The 21,405-nt window shown below is 43.9% G+C and overlaps 4 protein-coding genes across 4 annotated transcripts in view; 1 reads left to right on the top strand and 3 right to left on the bottom strand.

Annotated features, from left to right (window-relative positions):
• T265_00773 (hypothetical protein) overlaps nucleotides 1–7,971 on the bottom strand; it is a gene marked incomplete at both ends in the record, with an annotated part of 29,027 nt that extends 21,056 nt beyond the window's left edge. The window contains 4 exons of the mRNA XM_009164645.1: nucleotides 354–458; nucleotides 2,728–3,137; nucleotides 5,098–5,248; nucleotides 7,893–7,971. Of these exons, the coding sequence (XP_009162909.1) occupies nucleotides 354–450 (97 nt within the window). The remainder of the gene's footprint in view (nucleotides 1–353; nucleotides 459–2,727; nucleotides 3,138–5,097; nucleotides 5,249–7,892) is intronic.
• A 904-nt stretch (nucleotides 7,972–8,875) lies between these two features.
• Nucleotides 8,876–18,662, bottom strand: T265_00775 (hypothetical protein; the record flags this gene model as incomplete). Its single annotated transcript, XM_009164647.1, is given in 3 exon segments — nucleotides 8,876–8,920; nucleotides 18,505–18,563; nucleotides 18,575–18,662. The coding sequence occupies 3 exon segments, from the start codon at nucleotides 18,660–18,662 to the stop codon at nucleotides 8,876–8,878; spliced, it is 192 nt and encodes a 63-aa protein (XP_009162911.1).
• T265_00774 (hypothetical protein) overlaps nucleotides 17,660–21,405 on the top strand; it is a gene marked incomplete at both ends in the record, with an annotated part of 18,831 nt that continues 15,085 nt past the window's right edge. The window contains one exon of the mRNA XM_009164646.1: nucleotides 17,660–18,341. Coding sequence (XP_009162910.1) covers nucleotides 17,695–18,341 — 647 coding nt within the window. The remainder of the gene's footprint in view (nucleotides 18,342–21,405) is intronic.
• T265_00776 (hypothetical protein) overlaps nucleotides 19,800–21,405 on the bottom strand; it is a gene marked incomplete at both ends in the record, with an annotated part of 6,150 nt that continues 4,544 nt past the window's right edge. The window contains one exon of the mRNA XM_009164648.1: nucleotides 19,800–19,847. Within this exon, the coding sequence (XP_009162912.1) occupies nucleotides 19,800–19,847 (48 nt within the window). The remainder of the gene's footprint in view (nucleotides 19,848–21,405) is intronic.

Raw genomic sequence — 21,405 nt, forward strand, 5'->3', positions numbered from 1 at the left:
TAAATCTGTTCAGCCACCGGCTGGTTACGCACAAGTCAGTGTTCGTCGAATACTGCGGTGTTACAGTGTGTGATTGTGGTGCTCGTACAGCTCCATACCTAAGGTGAACTGGCTTCGTCATATGGTAAAGGACTTTGTCCGCGTGTGGATAATTCCGAAAGAACCGATCGATGGGTAGTAACTTGACTCGAACAATAATGTCACAATACATAAAACGTCATTCCACACCTAACAGACGGTAGACGCTTCTCACAAACACAAATGTTTCTGCGAATGGCTCGCATTTGTGGTTGGATGTGGAAAACAAAAATCGGGGAAATAGAAAAGCGTGTTTTTAATGTACATGAACTCACTTTCGAACAGTTCCTTTTTTTGCTTCACTAGTAACTGGTTGATTTGCGTGAGATACTCCAAACCAGGAGGACAATCTAACACCACCGGTCGAGGCATCCAGTTTACTAGGAGAATAGGTCAATCAAATGCATGGTGTCACTTCAGGAACGTGCTCAATCAAAGTAATTGTAAGGGTATTTATGCTGGATATGGAAGATCAAACAGAGAATGGGAAACATAAACACAATCCTGTTGGACCGAAGTCCATGACAATGTCCGATGATAATGACGAGTGAAACCCAAGTGACAGCCCAGGTCATCAGAGAGAAACACTGACTAGTCATGCCACGGACAGGCTGACTGGATGAACTCCCTTTGATCTTCGCGCAAGGCTGTATGACTGTATAAGCCGGGTGTTTTGTTTGTGCAACTCACTATCCAGAGTCTCAGTCGCAACGGATTTCAGTAGTGTTAGTACTTGCTGTCCAACATCCCTCTGCACACAGAAATTTTATATATTTGAGTGGTTCGCTCGGTGCTCAACCTGAACTAGGTGTTTGAAGTTTAAACTATTCGTGATTTTCCTAGTATTTTTTCGTACAGAAGCCAAGGCATGTTTCAAATTTCGTTTAAAGAGATTCTGCGTTCTAAGGTCCGTGAACCGTAGACGTATGTACAAGAAACGTAAGCTTTGAAATGAGTTTGCAGTCTTTCTTTAGACAGTGAACAATCTTCAGAAATTCCTCGTAGGAATTCTTGTACACATTGGATGAAAGTTGTCCAGTTCATAACATGAAGGTCTAATAGTTTTTGGAGCAACTACAAACGTCTTGCTTCAGTGATATACTGTCAAAAGAAGTGGCATTACTACTGAATATGAAGGGCTACTGGTAACCACTTTTGGGAACTATTTTTCTCTAACTTCTCCCACTGTGCATGGAAGCCGAGGTTAAGGTGGAATTACCCAGTGTAACAGATTTCTTCTATTTAACAAAGGAAAAGATCAGAAGCGTTTTCATCGGTCAAAGTAAGTGGCACTTCCATGTACGCTCCGCCACAAAATGTCCGAATCTATTCGTTGTGAGTCCATTTCTACTAATGACAACCGACTGTACTATTTAATAGCGCACATAAAATGCCGTGATGTGTCTGTACTATGTGGTGAATTCAGCAAGCGGGGGTGAATCATGGACCGAGAAAACATCATACGCAAAACTGCGGTACGTACAACAACGAAAAGTTGAGCTGCACATCCAAATCTGAGAAAAACAACTGTAGGCTATAAAGGCTATCTATTTGAAGATCATACCAACTGCCGGAAAGGTTTTACATTTTAGCACAAATCTCAGACTGTCCCCAAGGTCTTCATCTTTGCCAAACAAATAGCATAGGAGAAGGATTGAAAAGCATAGCTCTGGGTCATTTTATATTGTTTGTCTCACTGGAAATCCACCTTTCAGGAAAGACAAGTATCCGGATGTTGAAGGATAGATTTTACACACCGAGGCATTGTGAGACCATACAAGGAGTTACTGGGTTGTATAGAAAATAAGGACGTTCATTTCAGCTTTGGACGCTCAGCTGAATGAGATAACTGATAAGCTGGGGAAAAGCATCCACTTTTGGGACCAATGGCCTACTGCAGTAGTGTATACTACAGCTAAGCGTCCAAAAATGTGGTTGTATGGGGATAAATCTAACCGTGGAAGGAGAAACTGTGTGGAGCCTTTAATGTGTCCAATGTTAAGAAGTGCCAACGGAGGTGGATTATTTACTTTACCTGGTCGCGCATGAGCGGCCGTTCACCTACGTTCCTGGAATTTTACTAAACGCGGGTTGTTGAATGTACTGTTCGCATAGTTCCCGACTTGAGGTTATGAACCACTCCGATGGGAGAGAGCAGTTTGCTAATGAGTGAAGGGGGCATGAAACTATGGAATAATCTTCTTTAAACTTAGATACACTAAGAATGGTGGTCTTGTGGAAAACATGCAAGGTAACCATGTCTTTTATAAGTTTTGCGGAACTTCAAGCACGTCGACTGCCGATATTACTGTGAAGCCAGCTCATAACTACGTAACAAATAGTCAGCCTCAGGCAACAGGAACTAACCTGGAGCAGCGTGGATTCCAAAACGCATGTATGCGTAAATGTGTATGTACAGTATTAGTCGTTACTTCACATGTACGGAAAACAATAAAGAGTCAGACAGTATTTGAAATGTCCTGAAATGGCTCCATATGACAATGGCCCTCAGGTGAAAGTAAGTCGTGACTCGAATTCTGATGAACCTGGATTTACAATAAAATTTCATTTATTGCTATTCATCACCAATGTCGTTGAAAATAAGGTAATGCTAGTAAGATATGAAGAGTGACAGCATCATTTCAAACATTAACCTATCTCACCAGCTGGTGGTCCTCGATGACCCGGGCCAGGACCGTATGCACCTTGAGCAAAGGGGACAGGCCCGTAATGGGCTTGGGGAACGGGGCCAGGACCGTATTGGGCCTGGGGAATTGGGCCAGGACCATAGTGGCCTTGTGCAGCAGGACCTGGGCCGTACGAATTATAAGTAGGACCAAAGCCGTGTAGACCTTCGGAAATGGGCGCAGCAGGATAGGGCCCCGTAGGAAATTGGGAGCCGTCAGGAGGTGGATAAACCGATGAGGACTGATAGGCTTGAGGCACAGATTCTAGCGTCGGTGTGTTACCAGGTGGGGCATATGGAAAAGGCTGTGGCTGTGGTGGGGGGAAACCCCCATCCGTATAACTGGGCTTCATAGCTTTTAGTGAACAGTAAGCTGGAACAAAATAGAATTTAGTGAGTTTAATTTATATTGGAAACGTTCATATAGGTGGTTCGTGGATTCTACAGTGGTAAAAAAGTGAGCTCAAATGTCGATTACGATACCGTGCGGATTGGTTTCTCACTACATCTTAAAGGCAAGTATTCATCAGCCTTTGTTCCTTAAATACGTAACGCTTTAGCCCTGTTATCAGACTACCGGACGGACGAAAGTGCAGAATATTTAATGCAGGATTCATAGTTGACGATGGATTGAGATAAGCATAGACATAGGTGTTGCTGAGTCTAATGAGTAGGCGCCTCACAACGCATCTCATTTTCTTTGCAACAGAAACAGGCCTGCTGGTACACATTGGCTGGGTTTTAAATTTTTACAATTAACCTAAAACAAGACATTAATTTTTCCCCAGATATTCTGATGTTTTTCTCGATGCTCAAAGGAAGGTTTATCTTTTGCCGTCCGAATCCCGAGAACAATAAAGCTTCTCCTTGGTGACCTGAATGGATAGCAGGCTGCCCTCTCCACCCCAAACCGGACAAAAAATGTAGGGAATAATCACTAGACTTGAGATTTATTATCTAAACGTATTCCAGTGTGATACAGCGGCATTCGTACAACACTTCAAGATAACAACTGGCAGGTAATTTGAGGATTCGAAATTTAGTTCTCAAGATAAAAGCCCTGGGATCCATTTACTATGTTAATTTTCTAAGATCTCAAATCCTAACTTCAATTTGAGGAGTTCGTTCGTAGTTTCACGTACTCTAAACTTGGAGAACTAGTCCATTTTGGCTGTCTCCTGACTCGGATGGTAAGAAATTTGCCTGGCTGGACGAAACATATAGTGTCCTATCTAACGACCGGCTTAGTGCATACACTGTCCTACTTAACAAGGAATCCATGCAAATTTCCTTCTAAGAAAATCATTCCCATTTACTAACAACAATGAAAGTGTATTTTTCTCTGCGTCTGATGGTACTTTATAGCACTTGTACTTAGTCAAAGGCAGGTAGTTATTAGTAATCTTTAGCTAAAATGGCTTGTGTGAAACTGTATTGAAGCCGCTGCTTTCTATCTCTTGCAGTCGTGGGCTCATAGAATAGAAGAAGCAAGAATAAGTAACGGATGGCTAGAAATGCGGGTTGTAAAGCACCAGAAGTGCAGCCAGAATAAGATCAAACAGCTCAAATCTTAAGTTGGCTTGTACAGATCTATCCATTAAATGAGCCCAGCTATCGAAGCAAACGACTTACTCCTTAAAACGCAACTTTTTCTGAAAGTGTGCAACTGTAAAACTTGAAAACTCTTGGTATTTTTCCAGAATTTTACAGACATGCTCATAGTTCCGAATTAAATCAGAACTCCAAATTCACAGACGAATACCAAGTAGGGCGCTGACTTATGTGGTTCCTGTAAATTAATCCAAATAAGAAATTTATACAGCGCGACGTCATTCAATCTCATTCACTATTATCCACTGCAGCAGTGTCCCTACGATGTTACTGGCAGAGGTACGGCTACTGAAGGCACCGAACAGATTCTATTTTTTGGCAAAAAGCGATCTAAGTGAGGATGTACTTTACGTGATGCCAATCTCGTAAGTTGAGTAGCAGGGTTTAAATGAAAGTGTGAATCCAGCCGCACAGATATGTTCACGCAAGTGGTGAAAGTGTAGGAGACCCTACATTGCAAGTGTCATCCAGTAATAAAGCCCCTAAAATCGGTCAGATGGATCATGGTGCGCCCGAAAAGAAGTTGTTCTGAAGGATAAATCTTCAAGGGTAAAGAGCAACACAAGCATCACAGTTAACAACTGGTGGTCTACTAGTCAAAACCGCAGGTAGTTACACTTATATCCCACAATCGGAACACACATAGCAGGTTGATCATGGCGGATGATGGCCACATTGTAGAGGCCATTTGTAATTCAAGTACCTGATATTTGGAAGATTACCTGATAACAACGGCAGATGATTGCAGATGATGACTGATCGAATTTATATTTCCAAATTTCGCAGTCTGAAAAATGAAAACTCGCCAGTCCAAGTCCATCCAGTGTATACAAGTCTTGGAGAGTCCGAAAGAAGTACGTTCGGTGAGGAGCTCTAAATAAGGAGGGACAGATCGCTCCATAAACTAAACACCCGTCTATATATACATATATATATATACATATATCGTTCAACCGTAGCACCCTTTATGTGCTCAACTACTACGCACCAGAGTTTCATTTTGTTTTGCCTCCAAGTGCTAAGGCCATGATAACCTTTGATTTTCTACCTGATTAAAGTAGCACACAATCACTGGCCATTGCAACCAAAGTGGTTGCTGTAGGAGCAATAAATTTAACGACGTTTATAAGGATCTGCAGATCTGCAAATCTTCCATGGGAACACGCATTGTCTCGAAAGTGTTGTAGATCAATAATATATGGGGTAAATAGCTGTGATCCTAGCGAGATCCTAAATCTCTTTAGCAGCGTGCTACACCAGTTTTCAAAGAAATCATAAATAAGCTTCAATCCAACGAAAGCTGTCGTCGATTGATTATTACGTTGCAATTCTGTTGCAATTACAAGCGCTTTCTACCTGGGATATTACTCCACGAGTCTATAAAGTTATATTTTGCGTCACACAAACCATCGTCAGAAATACGAAATATTAACTTTGGGACGCGTTCGAATCCGAACCGTACCTCAGCTGGATGATTAAGCTCAGGCACAGCACAGATTCTGCGGCTTATGCCAATTGATTCTTTATGCTCCAAAAGGCAAAAACATCAGAAAGTCTAAGGTGGGCGGTAAGCTGCATATTACGGGTGGTCATATTACAAGAAGGCCTTACATAAGCTGGTTTATTACTTCAGAGCGTTGCAAACGGTTTGTGAAGGTACCACGCTAACAGAAGAAAAGGGAGTTCAACAAATTTTTCACACAATTCGTTCGTTTGTTCAGCCGATGAGTCGAGTAGAGTGCACCAACTAGATTGCTTGAATCCCGTGATTTACATACAAACTGTTCGTTTGCGTCACGGTGTCCTATTTTTTAAAATAGGTTCAGACTCAAGGACAATACGAGGCGGGTGACACAAGCCCTGGGGGCAAGATACGCTAAATACGGCTTTGTGTCTTGGCTGAACGTTCACGTCTTGCAACACATTCTCGTAGGTCGTCTGAGAGGGTGTAAGATTTGGATCCAGATCTCAGGTTTATTTTCGGAAAATTTGATCAGTAAACCAGGCTCAGCAAAACCACTGTGGAAACCATATTTTGCAGAGTGCACTCCTTCCACCATCGTAACATATCTTTTTCACTGCCAGTTCCGCTGCTATAAAACTGCCCATGAACAGTAATTTCTGTCACTCATTTTCTACCGCATTCCAGAGGATGAGCTACGGTCACTCAACAATACTTGTCAGTCTAAGGGCAACGTATGTTTACAGCAATCTCGTTGCAGCACTTTCTTAGTTGTTCCTATGAAACTCAGATGAGTGTTCAAAAAATTACGATATAGGTAGTCTTACTATCCAACCCACATAATTTATTTATTTTCATCGTGCAGCTAATTTCACTAATTTCGGCTCACACAGACACAACAGAACAAACAAATGCAGTGCACGAAGTCCGGTTTTTCCATTTTTGGAAGAATGTGTGTTAAAAAGCAATGCCACTTAACCTTTTTTCAGAATGCAGGTTGTTCAGATACATAGGCAACAAACAAAAAAGGAAAAATGGATGAAGTGACGTGATACAAAGGACCACCTCAGCCTTTTTATGGGCTTTACGGATAAATATTGTGACGACGATTACAACGTCCAATAGTTTCAAGTTTCTGATGGCAAAAATAAAGTTCACGGCTAAGTTCTGGTTCCAAGACCAGTGGAATCATCAGTGTATCTGCTAACCATCAGCACTGTCTCGAACAACAGACAAGTATTAGGTTCACAATCCTCCTACACACAGCACATGATAAAGTGAACCGCTGATGGAGTAAAACGTTCAAACTTAAAATTTCTTGAAACCGTCCACGACCACCCGCCGGATTAGCAGTGTGACTTTAGGGGCAAGAGGAGTGACGCGTAAACTATTGTCTCGATGGAAAAATCGACACTCTGGTAGTACCAACTTTAGCCTCAGAATAATCTTAACGAGTACTCGTACAAGCCGAATCTTCGGCTGCTTCTAATAATTTGGTTTTGTGCGGCTTTCATCATTATGAGGCCAAAATTCAGCATTCAAAATGGCTGCATAGCCGCCATTCAGCCACCATTCTTTTTTACTCTCATCTAACCATAAAAAACCGTCCTACAACCGTATTTACTGATTATCACATCTTTGGGGAGTCTTCAACAAAGGTAATTGCTACTACCACAACCTGGTAAACAATTTGTCGTCAGTTCGTCTTATACAAGCTGAACCTGCACGATGAACACTTCATTTTCGACTTCATTTTCATTAGTTATACATAGTCGCTGAATGGCGCTTTAGGTATCACTGATTTGTGTCAACAACACTCCCATCTCACGCATGTAGAGACCGTGTAGGTCACCGGGGATCATATTTAAAAAAGCGTTACACCTTACGCAAAAACGGAGAGCGAATGCTACAAAAGCATAAAAACGCTGTTGCAGTCTCAATAATCATTTTTCTTCGATCCGATAGGGTGCATCGTTTTAGGAAGAGCTTAAAAGTTACATTTTCCAGTCGAAACTTCAAAAAGTCCCTTCACATCAAAGTTTTAGCCATTCTTGCCTCGTTCAAGAGCTTCAGAGCCACGGAGCACGGCCTCTTAGTGCAAACAGCGATATAGACAAACCGATCAAAATACCGCAATAACCTTGTGCAAGGCTGTAGTTTTTAGTCCAAATCAAATAGCAGTTGAACGGTGGTGAAAGGTGTCGCCTTCGTACTCGAAATCGTTTAGTGTCTTAGGGCAAATTAAGTGTATCACACTGTTGATGGTGTTGCGGGAACGGAAGCACAAATCAACCCCTCCGATTAAAGGTAGTACAATAGTATATAAAGAAAAATTATAATATTCACGGATTCACGGATTGATACCCAGGATCCAGGCAACTGCCCTAGTTTCCCGGGTCGATTTTGATCTTTTCGGTCAGTGGCTGTCGTTCACCTGAAAGGCACAAGTGAATAAAGGATGTGGCACTACTCTTTATGTTCTCAACGTGGGGCACTATGCTTGCCAGCGCGAGGACTCGCATAAATAAGTGCCTAGTAGTGCTTTGAACTGGGTTCTAGATAGAGCGTGGACAACCGCTGAAGCGGCTACTACCCGAAATGAGGAAAATTTTTGTGAAAAACCTGTTAGCCAAGCCTTGCTCAGATAGGGCATAAGTAAGAATTAGGCCCCATCGGAGGCGACAATACTCCATGGGAAAGAGGTCAAGCACCGCGAGACGCGTTTCATGGTCCACTGATTTAAGGCCGGCTACCATTTTCGTAGCGGCTTGCTGGACACGCTCAGTGAGGGTAACGTCTTTCATGTGAACTGGATAGAGAATTTGGTTGGTGTATTCAAGGAGTGGTCTGACGTAGGCCTCATAGAGTATTCGGAAGTCCATGCGAGTAATACGGGAGAAGGTGCGCCGAATCATCCGTAAAATGGCGAATGCCTTTTGGGCCGATTTCCCATGGTGCAGTGAGAAGGACAAGTTTGAGGATACCCAAGGCATTCGCTGCTTCTCCTCCAAATGAGATATGGATTCATTTTTCGTCATTCAGAGGAATTTGGCAGTCCAACTTTTGAGGTTCCCGATGCGAAACTTTGAATGAGCGTAGGTTCAACAATCCCGAATATCAAAAGGAAGAATTGGGTTCGTAATTCTACGGTACTATTTACACAAGGGTAAAGAAATGTGTACAACAAACCTCAGTTGTTTACGTTCGCAGCGTCAGCAACTTCACAGGTCTGTCACTGACCGGCACAATGCAGTGTCGAATTCCGCGCCCCAAACAACGGCCAGCAGAATGATGGCCCGGTAGCGTGGGTTTCGTCATTCCTTCCGGCGGCGGTCTGGTGATTCTCATCGGACCTGCAATCGTGCAGGACCCATGAGAAAATAAGTCGAGGCAAGCTCAGCAAACGGGACATGAACGCACATGGGTAAGTAGGTCAGCAGCGCACATTCACACGCAGACACGAGTGTCGGAAAGGGCGGCCTCCGCGTCAAGGTGAGTGCCAGGTACGAATAAGCAAAACAACTCGAGATCAAAAGTACAAAGGCGGAGTAGGCAAATGAATGGGGGAATTATTATAACGTCAAATTAGATTCAACACCAACGACAACTGCTTTGGATACAGTTTGGAAAAGCATCCTCTGCCTAGGAAAAAAATGGATCTAGATAACAAACTGGTTTGGCGGGCGAATAGAATTAGGAAGTTTCTCCTAGAATGGTAAAAAACGAATTCATTTCTTCTTGACGGTGGTGTTAATCGCTAAATAGTAAGCCCAAACACCCGTCGCGTATTTGCAGATTGCATGGGACAAAGTGAATTAGACGACTTGAGACTGAGTTTTGGAGAAAAGGAAGGTTTGGAGCAAATACTCCTGTCGCCGTAGGTACGAATAAAACAACTCGAGATCAAAAGTACAAAGGCGGAGTAGGCAAATGAATGGGGGAATTATTATAACGTCAAATTAGATTCAACACCAACGACAACTGCTTTGGATACAGTTTGGAAAAGCATCCTCTGCCTAGGAAAAAAATGGATCTAGATAACAAACTGGTTTGGCGGGCGAATAGAATTAGGAAGTTTCTCCTAGAATGGTAAAAAACGAATTCATTTCTTCTTGACGGTGGTGTTAATCGCTAAATAGTAAGCCCAAACACCCGTCGCGTATTTGCAGATTGCATGGGACAAAGTGAATTAGACGACTTGAGACTGAGTTTTGGAGAAAAGGAAGGTTTGGAGCAAATACTCCTGTCGCCGTACGCGGCCCATGTACAGCTTCAAACAGTGAAAGAGATGCATGTCCCAAAATTTTTGCCACGAACTAACAAGTTCCCAGCTGCATTTTTCGGGAAGGCTGCTTAAGCTATTTCATATTTTATATTTTACTGACCTTTGTCACAGTTTGTCGTTACGTAGCTTCCCATTTTAGGAACTCGCCGAGTCCCAGAAGATCTATGAAAAAGTTTATCCTTGCGGTAAATATATGCGGCCTTTTAATGGGTCTTAATTGTGAGATCCAAGTCAATTAGTTTCATCCTACTCGTAGCCAAATCGAGAAAGATATCTTCCTACATGTTGCATTAGTTTTCCAGACACCTCACCGCAGGCAGCCATAGTAAAACGTGCCAGCTCGTTAGCGTGACCCAGATGTCCGCTGGGCAAGCATCAGTTGACACTTAAAATACCGGACTGCGTCAAACGCGTACCGCATTAAATTGGGTCGAATATATTGATGACCATTGTCACGCTGTCAAAAATTGTGACAAAATAGCTTCATCATCCACTGACACCTCCTCATACTCTTACACCTAGTACAGTGCGATGGGAGGCTCGCAAACAAAAAGCTACAATGGTCCGTTTACTTTCCTCTGAAATTTCACAACTGTCAAAACTGCATAACCCTCCCTCATGCTTGAGAGATTTATTGAATTTTGCAGTGGTGGACCATGGAGAAGGAGCTTACACGGAGCTTGAATTGCCCATCCCAAGCAGGTTAATGTTTGAACTCTAAAGTTCAAATAAATCCGGATGGAGTAATGTACTTCCAGATAAAGAACGGATAAGCAGACGTTTAATGACTGTCAGACCATCGTGTGCGGTGAACTTACAGGTCGGCAAATGGCCCGCACCATTACGCTGCAATTTTCCTTTGAAATGTAGCCATCAGACGGCCGCCTTAGTAGATGAAGAGGTAAAACTTATCCGTGAGCATAGAGCACGTGCCTTGGCCTGCCACAGAGCGTTTGTAGCTTATTAATACCCTTACCATTTTAACAGATGTGATTCGGACAACAAAATGGTTAGGCGTTATTAATTATCAACGATTCGGATAGAGATCATCTCAGCACCCTTAATCATTTGTTGAGTTTTTAAAATTCAAAACAGCTCAGCCAACACATGCTGAACTTACTCAACCCTGCTTGGCATCCAGGGCTTACAGCAGCGGCATAAAACTTTGTTCTGGTGAAATAAAGATTCGTGGGACCAACAAGTGGCAATGGGCGAAAAAATTAACGCCGCCAACGCTTCACGAATACCCTCTGACGGCGCGACAATGATGCCATCTTTTATCGTGCCGACTGGGCATGAAGGTGTTTAGTAGTCGTCAAAGTCCCATGTGCACACGCCCGCAATGTCGCACCTACTATTATTATTATTATTATTATTATTATTATTATTAATTTCCTTTGCTCCCCTAGTCATATGTTTAAGGATACCTGCCACACTTCTGGCAAGCCCACTGAGCAAGAGATTCATTTCCTCCGCTACGATTTTGATGGAAGCACCTTTTGTGTGGCCGGAGAGCCGTGGCTGGATATTGCGTTAAAGATGAAATTAATATTAATTACCGTGTTCCAAACTTTCATCACTAACCACGAATGCTCATCACGAGCCTTATCTGTATTCAATATCACTGTGGTTGCCCTGTTGTTGATTTGACGGTTAGATCGCTGAGCTGGGTTTTCCTACACAATTTACAGGTAAATATTCTTGCAAAAGGCAGTTACCGCCTTACCGGTATCCACCCTTGTGATCAGTTTCGTCAACCTGCTTTAAAGTACCCAACCTTCTCCGCTTGGACTGCGCGAAGTTTGGAGACTGACTCTTAAGCTATAGGAATACAACCGAATGAATTGATTGCCTATCTAGTCTTAACAGCCACTAAGAACATGTATCATTTCTGACCAGGCAAAACATTTTCTCGGATTTAGACACCTCTGTGATCTTCCGCGTCCTAAGCCAGTCTTCCTCAAAATTTGATGATTTTTATAGAGCCCATTCAGTTTCAAGAATTGTGAAAGCTTCATTGACCCGAAGGACTTTATTTCTTGCCCCCCCTCCGACAACCAAACCAGCCATCTTATCTAGATATCGTTTGCGCCTTGTAAATACTGACAGCAATCTGTACTACTTTTCTTAAGTGAATATCTTCACCTCAACGTTTTCATTCCAACATTTTCATGGCTCTGGCCGGTAACACAACTGTCACCCATTCGCAACGATGATTCCTGTTCTTGCTTTCAATCAGCGAGATTATTCACCGAAGGGCTCTCGCCCATCCGACCTCACTATTCTGGTTTTTCTTCTCCACGATGTAACTTTTTTTCTGGCCTGATGCCTACCCCCGGAATGCATAGGCTGCAATGGCATGGTAGCGCCTCAAATTGTGAGCATACTCCCATTAGCGCAATGAACATATTTCGATTGAACGACATTTTTGCCACACCGTGGTTAATTTCTTCGACCTTCATGATTCCGTTGATCCGAAATTCGGCCTCCTTCTAAAGAACATTTGCACCATCGCCCAAAAGTATGTCCGACAACGATCAGAGGATTCTGTATTGTTCTGTGGACTCGCAAAAATACTGATTAACGGAGAGCATGCTTCAAGCTCTCACATTTGTCAGCAGATTTGTTGTTAGTCCTGAACAGACTGCTTTAGTTGCACTGATTTTGTAGATGAAAAATCTGCGAAAGTGTAGTCTGTAGATCGTCAGTTAGCTGGCTTTCGTAGCAGCGGATGTCAGCTAATGTCATTAGGGCTAGTCAGCTTCTCTGTTTAGAGACCCACTTAGACTCTGAGGGGGCTTCCCTTGTAGAAGCAACAGCTCTGTCCTACCAGCACGTGTGCGCGGAGTGGCTTGTCTCGTGTCCTTTTCTGAACACGCGTGGTTCTGTTAGTTTGTCTTCACCTTCGCTTGGCAAACCGTGATTTCTTTATTTGCAAAGCTTGACAAGTTTGCACAGGCTCCTGCAGTTTCAGGTGGTTTTCCAGAAGACGTATCATAGTATGTAACTCGAGGAGGCTTGTACTTCAACGTTTATTTGGTAACCATTGGCGGTATTTCACACAACCATGCAGAAATGCTCACCAGATCACACGTACACTAAGCCGATGATCGAGAATTTCAGGCTAGGCCGCTCACCGCAGTAATTCTTCTGGTCACTACACATAAGATGATGAAGCGGGTCCGGCACTCGTTTTACGGCTTCTATCACCAAAACTCGCGAATTCAACGGGAGGCCCTCTTTATATCTAACTGCACACACAGAGTATCCACAGCGGAATATGGTAATAATGGGGAGGCGAAATGAATGTACTACAAAAAATTATAAATCTTCAAAAAGAACTAGTGTCATGTTAATTGAGCGGTGAATTCCCTTGAACATAGCGTGAACAGCGTTGAAAGCTGCTTTTATTTTGTAGCTGCGGGAAGACGGCCACCAGATGACTCAATCCAGTGCTTTTTTGTAACTGAGCAGAAAGGCAAATTTTTCTAACAGAGAAAAGCGACATGTTTACAGGGTTTCTTCCACAAATTCCGCCTTTATGGAAACGCGACAGCATACAGGCGATACATCTGGTCATAATCCGCGGCAAATTTACGTGCTGATTTGATCTGGAATGTTCACGTAATCCCTGCCTATCCTGCAGCAAGCGGGGCGCAGTAAAAAAACTGTTGACGATAAACTTTGTCCATAGATTTTTTGCCTTCACGTATCCTTAAGATGCGTTTGCCTAATTCTACACCCAAAACGTTCGCATTTCTACTAGATTCTTCTCACTGGCGGCGAAGTAATCGTAATCAGAACCTGGAGGAGATTCGAATCGGAATGCCACAATCAAATACCGAATGCTCATCCTACGGTGCGAGAACACCTACCATGTTAAGCGTAAAAACCAGAATATTGCCTTTTTTTCCTATCTCCTTTCCTTGGAGAGACCATGGGGCAAAACAGCACAGTGATTTCCTATGCTAGCGCTTCTGTGCTTATCTGTAGCGAGTTTGCTACAAAACCTAACGCCGATTACTGACTGAACGCACAATTCGTAAAATACGGTCTAAGTATTACGAAATATGGCATGTTGTTAAAACAGAATAACATTTTTAGCCCGCAGTATTTCACAGGACACGCAGCGGTTTTGAAATAAACGAATGTTTTTGCTGTGACTGAAAGTAATTGATCTTGGTGATCAAACATTCTCATAACTAAGCTCCCGTTTGTGTGGAACGTCAGTGTCCCTTTCACCGTTTTGTGCACCTGCCACATTTATTGTTTGACATGAGGGTAAACCGCTCGCTTACTTGGAAATCATAAGTCCTTTCAAATCGAAAATTGAATCTCACTATTCTGTGGCCACGTCGTCTTGAGCTGGTGCGAACTTTTGGATCCTGCTTGGAATCGACAATGCCTGAACTGGTGTACGGAAGCTGGCGTGGACCTGTGATGTGACGCATCTGTTGACAAACCTCAGTTCGAACTATTTAACTCAGGGTTTCGTGCTGACACAATGTGACCCGACTGATTTCTCGAAGAAACCAATGAGAGGGATACGGTATTCCCGTTTTTTGAGATAATATGTTCCCCTAAACAAAGCGTCAGAATAAAGTATTAAAACACGAAGAAACTGGGTAGAACGGAAGAAGCAGACATAAGCGTTTAAAGACGGGGCTGTACAACAGACAAGGCTCACTAACTCGGGCTCCAGCAAAGGCAGAGGTACAAAGTGAGGATACACAGCGTAATTTAACAAGGTTCCCGCATAAATAAAAACAGGCATTGTTTAAAACAAGTAGTAATCGTAGTGGTAGATTACAAACAGGATGTAAAATATCTTCTCACAACCACTATATATTGATGATGGTTTTGTGGCCTCCAAGGTCAACACCTTCAACCACAGTCTGGTTTCTTAGTATGGCATTGTTTTCCCGAAAAGTCGACAGATTACTAGAGGTCTGCTATCCGATTATATCTTACGACGCTTGTCTTTGAGGGTTGCTTCAACATTAATTGCTCGTAACTGCGCAGCATCTTATTGTGCAGGAGATCTTTCAACCGGCGTTTGAATAGCTGATCGGCGTGATGATCTGTGGCATCTTGTTTTCCCTCAATGACAGTCAGCATAACAACGCAGAGGAGCCGCTGGCCCAAATTTACTCTGCAATAAGCTCTCCTGTGACTTTCATCGAAAACGCTATTGCAAATAGGTAGCCAGTCTGCCTTACCCCAAAGAATCCCGATGGCTTTAACATTTGACTGACGCTAGATGCAGTGACTTCAGACGTTGACTAATGCAACGATGGCATCGATAGCAAGGTGAGCAAAGAAAGTGGATGCCTCGAGGTGTCGATTCGCTGGACTGCCCACGTTGCGAAGCCAGTCATCGCACATGGTGTGGGAGAGGTGACCAGAAGGTCTGTGTCACAGTGGCTCACCAGCCGACGGGAACTTGGCATTCATCAAAGCAGCTGCCTTTACGCCACCCATGCTTGCAACTTCAAGCTCCTTGAAATCAGCACCGAGGCGAACCAACTATATTTCAATCAAGAAATTAGTCTAACGGAACCAGGCCACTAAAAATATCAGAGACTAGGCAGCCGTGCTCATGGGAGCGCACGTTAGATCAGCTGACACAATTTGTGGTGATTACATATGGTTTCTGGAACCACTCTGGTGCACACATTCAGGTACGCGCGAACATGCTTGGTCTGACAACTCACACAGTTTGTTTATCGCCTGGGTTTGAGGTCACTGTTGAATCGATTTTACTGCTGAGGACTGACGGACTTGAAATTATGATCTGACTGTAATAAAACAGTTTGTGGTACACTGGTCTTTTTTAGAAGTCTAGCCACAGGGATAAGTTCTCTTAAGCAAGGTAAACGAATAAACCATAGGCCTATTTGTGTTAGAAGCTGAGCTTCATCACTTTCTTCTAGCCTGTTTCCACTTGATTTTGCTTTGTTCTTTTGTTACTTGAGGCCAAAAACGGCCACTAGATCCAAATTCTTCCACGTAGCTAATGGGTTCCATTATGATTTCCCCGTTGATCATGAATACCCGTACCTAAATTTACCTTTTCTACAGATCAACTAGGCTTACAGAAATAGAGGTACACCGAAATTTTACGTGTATTTAAAAGGGGCCTCGAGAGATAAATCAGGTACAAATGGGCCGGGGGCACGGTGTGGCATTCGGGCGGTTTGGTGCATTTGCAGGTACAATAAATGACGCAAGTCCCTCAGATTTCTTCGGTGTTAATTTGTACCAGGCCCAACGCAGATGCACAATTACTGTTGGATTGATGTTTGTTGCCTGAACAGATACTTCAGTTGAATTTTTCCTGTATGGGCAAGGGCGTGGACAGTGAGATGATTGAGTGGCGAATCGCTTGCAGAGAAAAGTTGTACAAAGGTACCCAACAAGGGTGCGCGTTTAATAGCGTTTATTGCGCTCAATGAGAGGCTCGTGCACGATGAGTGCCTTTAAGAATGCACCCGAGCGTCTTCTCACCTAACATCCATCAGTAGTAGCACAGCTGTTTGCGATATGCCTGTATATTTTGGCGTCTAAAATCGTGGGCGAAAATTGCGCGGGTGAGGCCTTGGGTCTGCAGTTTGCAAGACTGTTGACCTAAGGGTACGAATAAGCTGTAACTTACGCACATCATTGAGAGAAAATGTTGTCGTGGCATCGAAAGCTGCTTTCAAGATAATGATGAGGTCGAAAACAATCACGAACCTTACCTTCCCCTAGCTTTTGTCATCGAGACTACTGTCTCCAAAACGGGGCGGAATTAATCTGGTTTTAGCATAGGCACCTAGCTCCCATTTTCCTTGCTAAGGAGAGGGCGCAAATTTGTGATGGCTGAGATGGTGCATGAGCATCCAATGTAACTTCCGAGAGAAGCTGCAGGAAACGAAAATGCCCTGGAGCCTCGGGTGCAGCCTAATAGACCCCTTCGGTGTACCGAGTGAGGACACGTTCCCGATTCTGCACCAGACCTGTTGGGGAAACATAACATACAGCATGAAATGTGAGTATGGATCTGGATGTGCACGGATAACAGGGGAAATATTATGAAGGACAAGCCAGCTGTAAATTTCTCTTGGTCTTTTCAGCCTCGATTATTTTCACTTGCAGACGGCAGTATCTACTGAAAGATTCCAGACCTCCCACAGTACGCTGTTCTATTCGAGCCTTCCTGAGTTTATGTACATTACGACGGTTATGATGCGTGTCTCACGGAAGCCTCCAAATCTTCAGAAAACAGAGAAAAGTAAAGTTGAACATACCGAAGGATGATCTGGAGAAATTTCTTTTCGTCGAGTATTCAGCTCAATATATTCCCTGGTATCAGAGACATCGACACCGGCGCCCCTGTAGTCCGTGAAGTAACTCTCCGACACAACTAGGACTGGACGATGTGGGTCGCCATCAGGCGCTTTATCATACTGGATCCTCCGTGAACCTGAACTGGGCCCTTTTGAATATGGACATTGTACGACCAATCGCCTGCGAGATTCCTTTTTGGTTCGCTGTCCAGCATCGCCTTATCCGTTGTCATCTGATCCCCGTATGCCAATGAAGGGGCCGGGGCGTTCATTACGTGTTTCCATATGGACATTGTCGCTTATGTGTCTTCTTACACTGGGCTACACCCTGTCCCATTTCGTTCCAACGTGGTTTACTAGACTTGCACTATATCCTGTGGATCTGTTTTCAGCATGGAGGTTATCCAAAATATTCACGTTTTGGCTGGCGACAGATGAGCATGTCACACACTGGCTTACCATTCTAACAATATTCATGCTAGATAAGCTGATTCGCGATAGCTGGAGCAAGTTGGAGGCAATCACTTTCTTGGTCTTTGTCAATACATTGGCCGTCCTCAGTTCAGCATTCACTCTATTTTTATTGGACAGGTCTCCATCGCTTGTGTTGAGTGGAAATGCTGCAGTTATTGCTGCTATCATGGTAGTATCAATGCAATTCGATGGTGAGAGGTTCCTCTTGAGCTATGGGAACATAGGCTTGAAATCCAGGCATGGGTTCATTGTGGGGTTCCTTCTATACCTGCTCTTCGCTCTGTTTTCATTTGTTCGCTGGACATCCTGCTGTCTGTATTTTTCCGGGTTCCTCTGGTCGTGGTTCTATCTGCGCTTCTTGCAGTATCATCCACAGAGAAGGTATGGGGACCATCGTCCAAGCTTCGCACTGGCAAAGTGAGTCCCGAAGAGTCACGTCTCTAAATGCTACTACTTTTTATCATCAGATCCTTCGGATGGACCGTACAAAAGGTTTTTCAGACACCAATCACTATGTCAATTTTGGGGTAGTGTATTAAGGGTGTCTCGGGTATGGCCACTAACAAATTCACAGATTCACACAGGATCCAGGCAACTGCCCTAGTTTCCCGGGTCGATTTTGATCTTTTCGGTCAGTGGCTGTCGTTCACCTGAAAGGCACAAGTGAATAAAGGATGTGGCACTACTCTTTATGTTCTCAACGTGGGGCACTATGCTTGCCAGCGCGAGGACTCGCATAAATAAGTGCCTAGTAGTGCTTTGAACTGGGTTCTAGATAGAGCGTGGACAACCGCTGAAGCGGCTACTACCCGAAATGAGGAAAATTTTTGTGAAAAACCTGTTAGCCAAGCCTTGCTCAGATAGGGCATAAGTAAGAATTAGGCCCCATCGGAGGCGACAATACTCCATGGGAAAGAGGTCAAGCACCGCGAGACGCGTTTCATGGTCCACTGATTTAAGGCCGGCTACCATTTTCGTAGCGGCTTGCTGGACACGCTCAGTGAGGGTAACGTCTTTCATGTGAACTGGATAGAGAATTTGGTTGGTGTATTCAAGGAGTGGTCTGACGTAGGCCTCATAGAGTATTCGGAAGTCCATGCGAGTAATACGGGAGAAGGTGCGCCGAATCATCCGTAAAATGGCGAATGCCTTTTGGGCCGATTTCCCATGGTGCAGTGAGAAGGACAAGTTTGAGGATACCCAAGGCATTCGCTGCTTCTCCTCCAAATGAGATATGGATTCATTTTTCGTCATTCAGAGGAATTTGGCAGTCCAACTTTTGAGGTTCCCGATGCGAAACTTTGAATGAGCGTAGGTTCAACAATCCCGAATATCAAAAGGAAGAATTGGGTTCGTAATTCTACGGTACTATTTACACAAGGGTAAAGAAATGTGTACAACAAACCTCAGTTGTTTACGTTCGCAGCGTCAGCAACTTCACAGGTCTGTCACTGACCGGCACAATGCAGTGTCGAATTCCGCGCCCCAAACAACGGCCAGCAGAATGATGGCCCGGTAGCGTGGGTTTCGTCATTCCTTCCGGCGGCGGTCTGGTGATTCTCATCGGACCTGCAATCGTGCAGGACCCATGAGAAAATAAGTCGAGGCAAGCTCAGCAAACGGGACATGAACGCACATGGGTAAGTAGGTCAGCAGCGCACATTCACACGCAGACACGAGTGTCGGAAAGGGCGGCCTCCGCGTCAAGGTGAGTGCCAGGTACGAATAAGCAAAACAACTCGAGATCAAAAGTACAAAGGCGGAGTAGGCAAATGAATGGGGGAATTATTATAACGTCAAATTAGATTCAACACCAACGACAACTGCTTTGGATACAGTTTGGAAAAGCATCCTCTGCCTAGGAAAAAAATGGATCTAGATAACAAACTGGTTTGGCGGGCGAATAGAATTAGGAAGTTTCTCCTAGAATGGTAAAAAACGAATTCATTTCTTCTTGACGGTGGTGTTAATCGCTAAATAGTAAGCCCAAACACCCGTCGCGTATTTGCAGATTGCATGGGACAAAGTGAATTAGACGACTTGAGACTGAGTTTTGGAGAAAAGGAAGGTTTGGAGCAAATACTCCTGTCGCCGTACGCGGCCCATGTACAGCTTCAAACAGTGAAAGAGATGCATGTCCCAAAATTTTTGCCACGAACTAACAAGTTCCCAGCTGCATTTTTCGGGAAGGCTGCTTAAGCTATTTCATATTTTATATTTTACTGACCTTTGTCACAGTTTGTCGTTACGTAGCTTCCCATTTTAGGAACTCGCCGAGTCCCAGAAGATCTATGAAAAAGTTTATCCTTGCGGTAAATATATGCGGCCTTTTAATGGGTCTTAATTGTGAGATCCAAGTCAATTAGTTTCATCCTACTCGTAGCCAAATCGAGAAAGATATCTTCCTACATGTTGCATTAGTTTTCCAGACACCTCACCGCAGGCAGCCATAGTAAAACGTGCCAGCTCGTTAGCGTGACCCAGATGTCCGCTGGGCAAGCATCAGTTGACACTTAAAATACCGGACTGCGTCAAACGCGTACCGCATTAAATTGGGTCGAATATATTGATGACCATTGTCACGCTGTCAAAAATTGTGACAAAATAGCTTCATCATCCACTGACACCTCCTCATACTCTTACACCTAGTACAGTGCGATGGGAGGCTCGCAAACAAAAAGCTACAATGGTCCGTTTACTTTCCTCTGAAATTTCACAACTGTCAAAACTGCATAACCTTCCCTCATGCTTGAGAGATTTATTGAATTTTGCAGTGGTGGACCATGGAGAAGGAGCTTACACGGAGCTTGAATTGCCCATCCCAAGCAGGTTAATGTTTGAACTCTAAAGTTCAAATAAATCCGGATGGAGTAATGTACTTCCAGATAAAGAACGGATAAGCAGACGTTTAATGACTGTCAGACCATCGTGTGCGGTGAACTTACAGGTCGGCAAATGGCCCGCACCATTACGCTGCAATTTTCCTTTGAAATGTAGCCATCAGACGGCCGCCTTAGTAGATGAAGAGGTAAAACTTATCCGTGAGCATAGAGCACGTGCCTTGGCCTGCCACAGAGCGTTTGTAGCTTATTAATACCCTTACCATTTTAACAGATGTGATTCGGACAACAAAATGGTTAGGCGTTATTAATTATCAACGATTCGGATAGAGATCATCTCAGCACCCTTAATCATTTGTTGAGTTTTTAAAATTCAAAACAGCCCAGCCAACACATGCTGAACTTACTCAACCCTGCTTGGCATCCAGGGCTTACAGCAGCGGCATAAAACTTTGTTCTGGTGAAATAAAGATTCGTGGGACCAACAAGTGGCAATGGGCGAAAAAATTAACGCCGCCAACGCTTCACGAATACCCTCTGACGGCGCGACAATGATGCCATCTTTTATCGTGCCGACTGGGCATGAAGGTGTTTAGTAGTCGTCAAAGTCCCATGTGCACACGCCCGCAATGTCGCACCTA

The sequence above is a fragment of the Opisthorchis viverrini genome (assembly GCF_000715545.1).
Source record: "Opisthorchis viverrini unplaced genomic scaffold opera_v5_8, whole genome shotgun sequence".
Taxonomy (NCBI): domain Eukaryota; kingdom Metazoa; phylum Platyhelminthes; class Trematoda; order Opisthorchiida; family Opisthorchiidae; genus Opisthorchis; species Opisthorchis viverrini.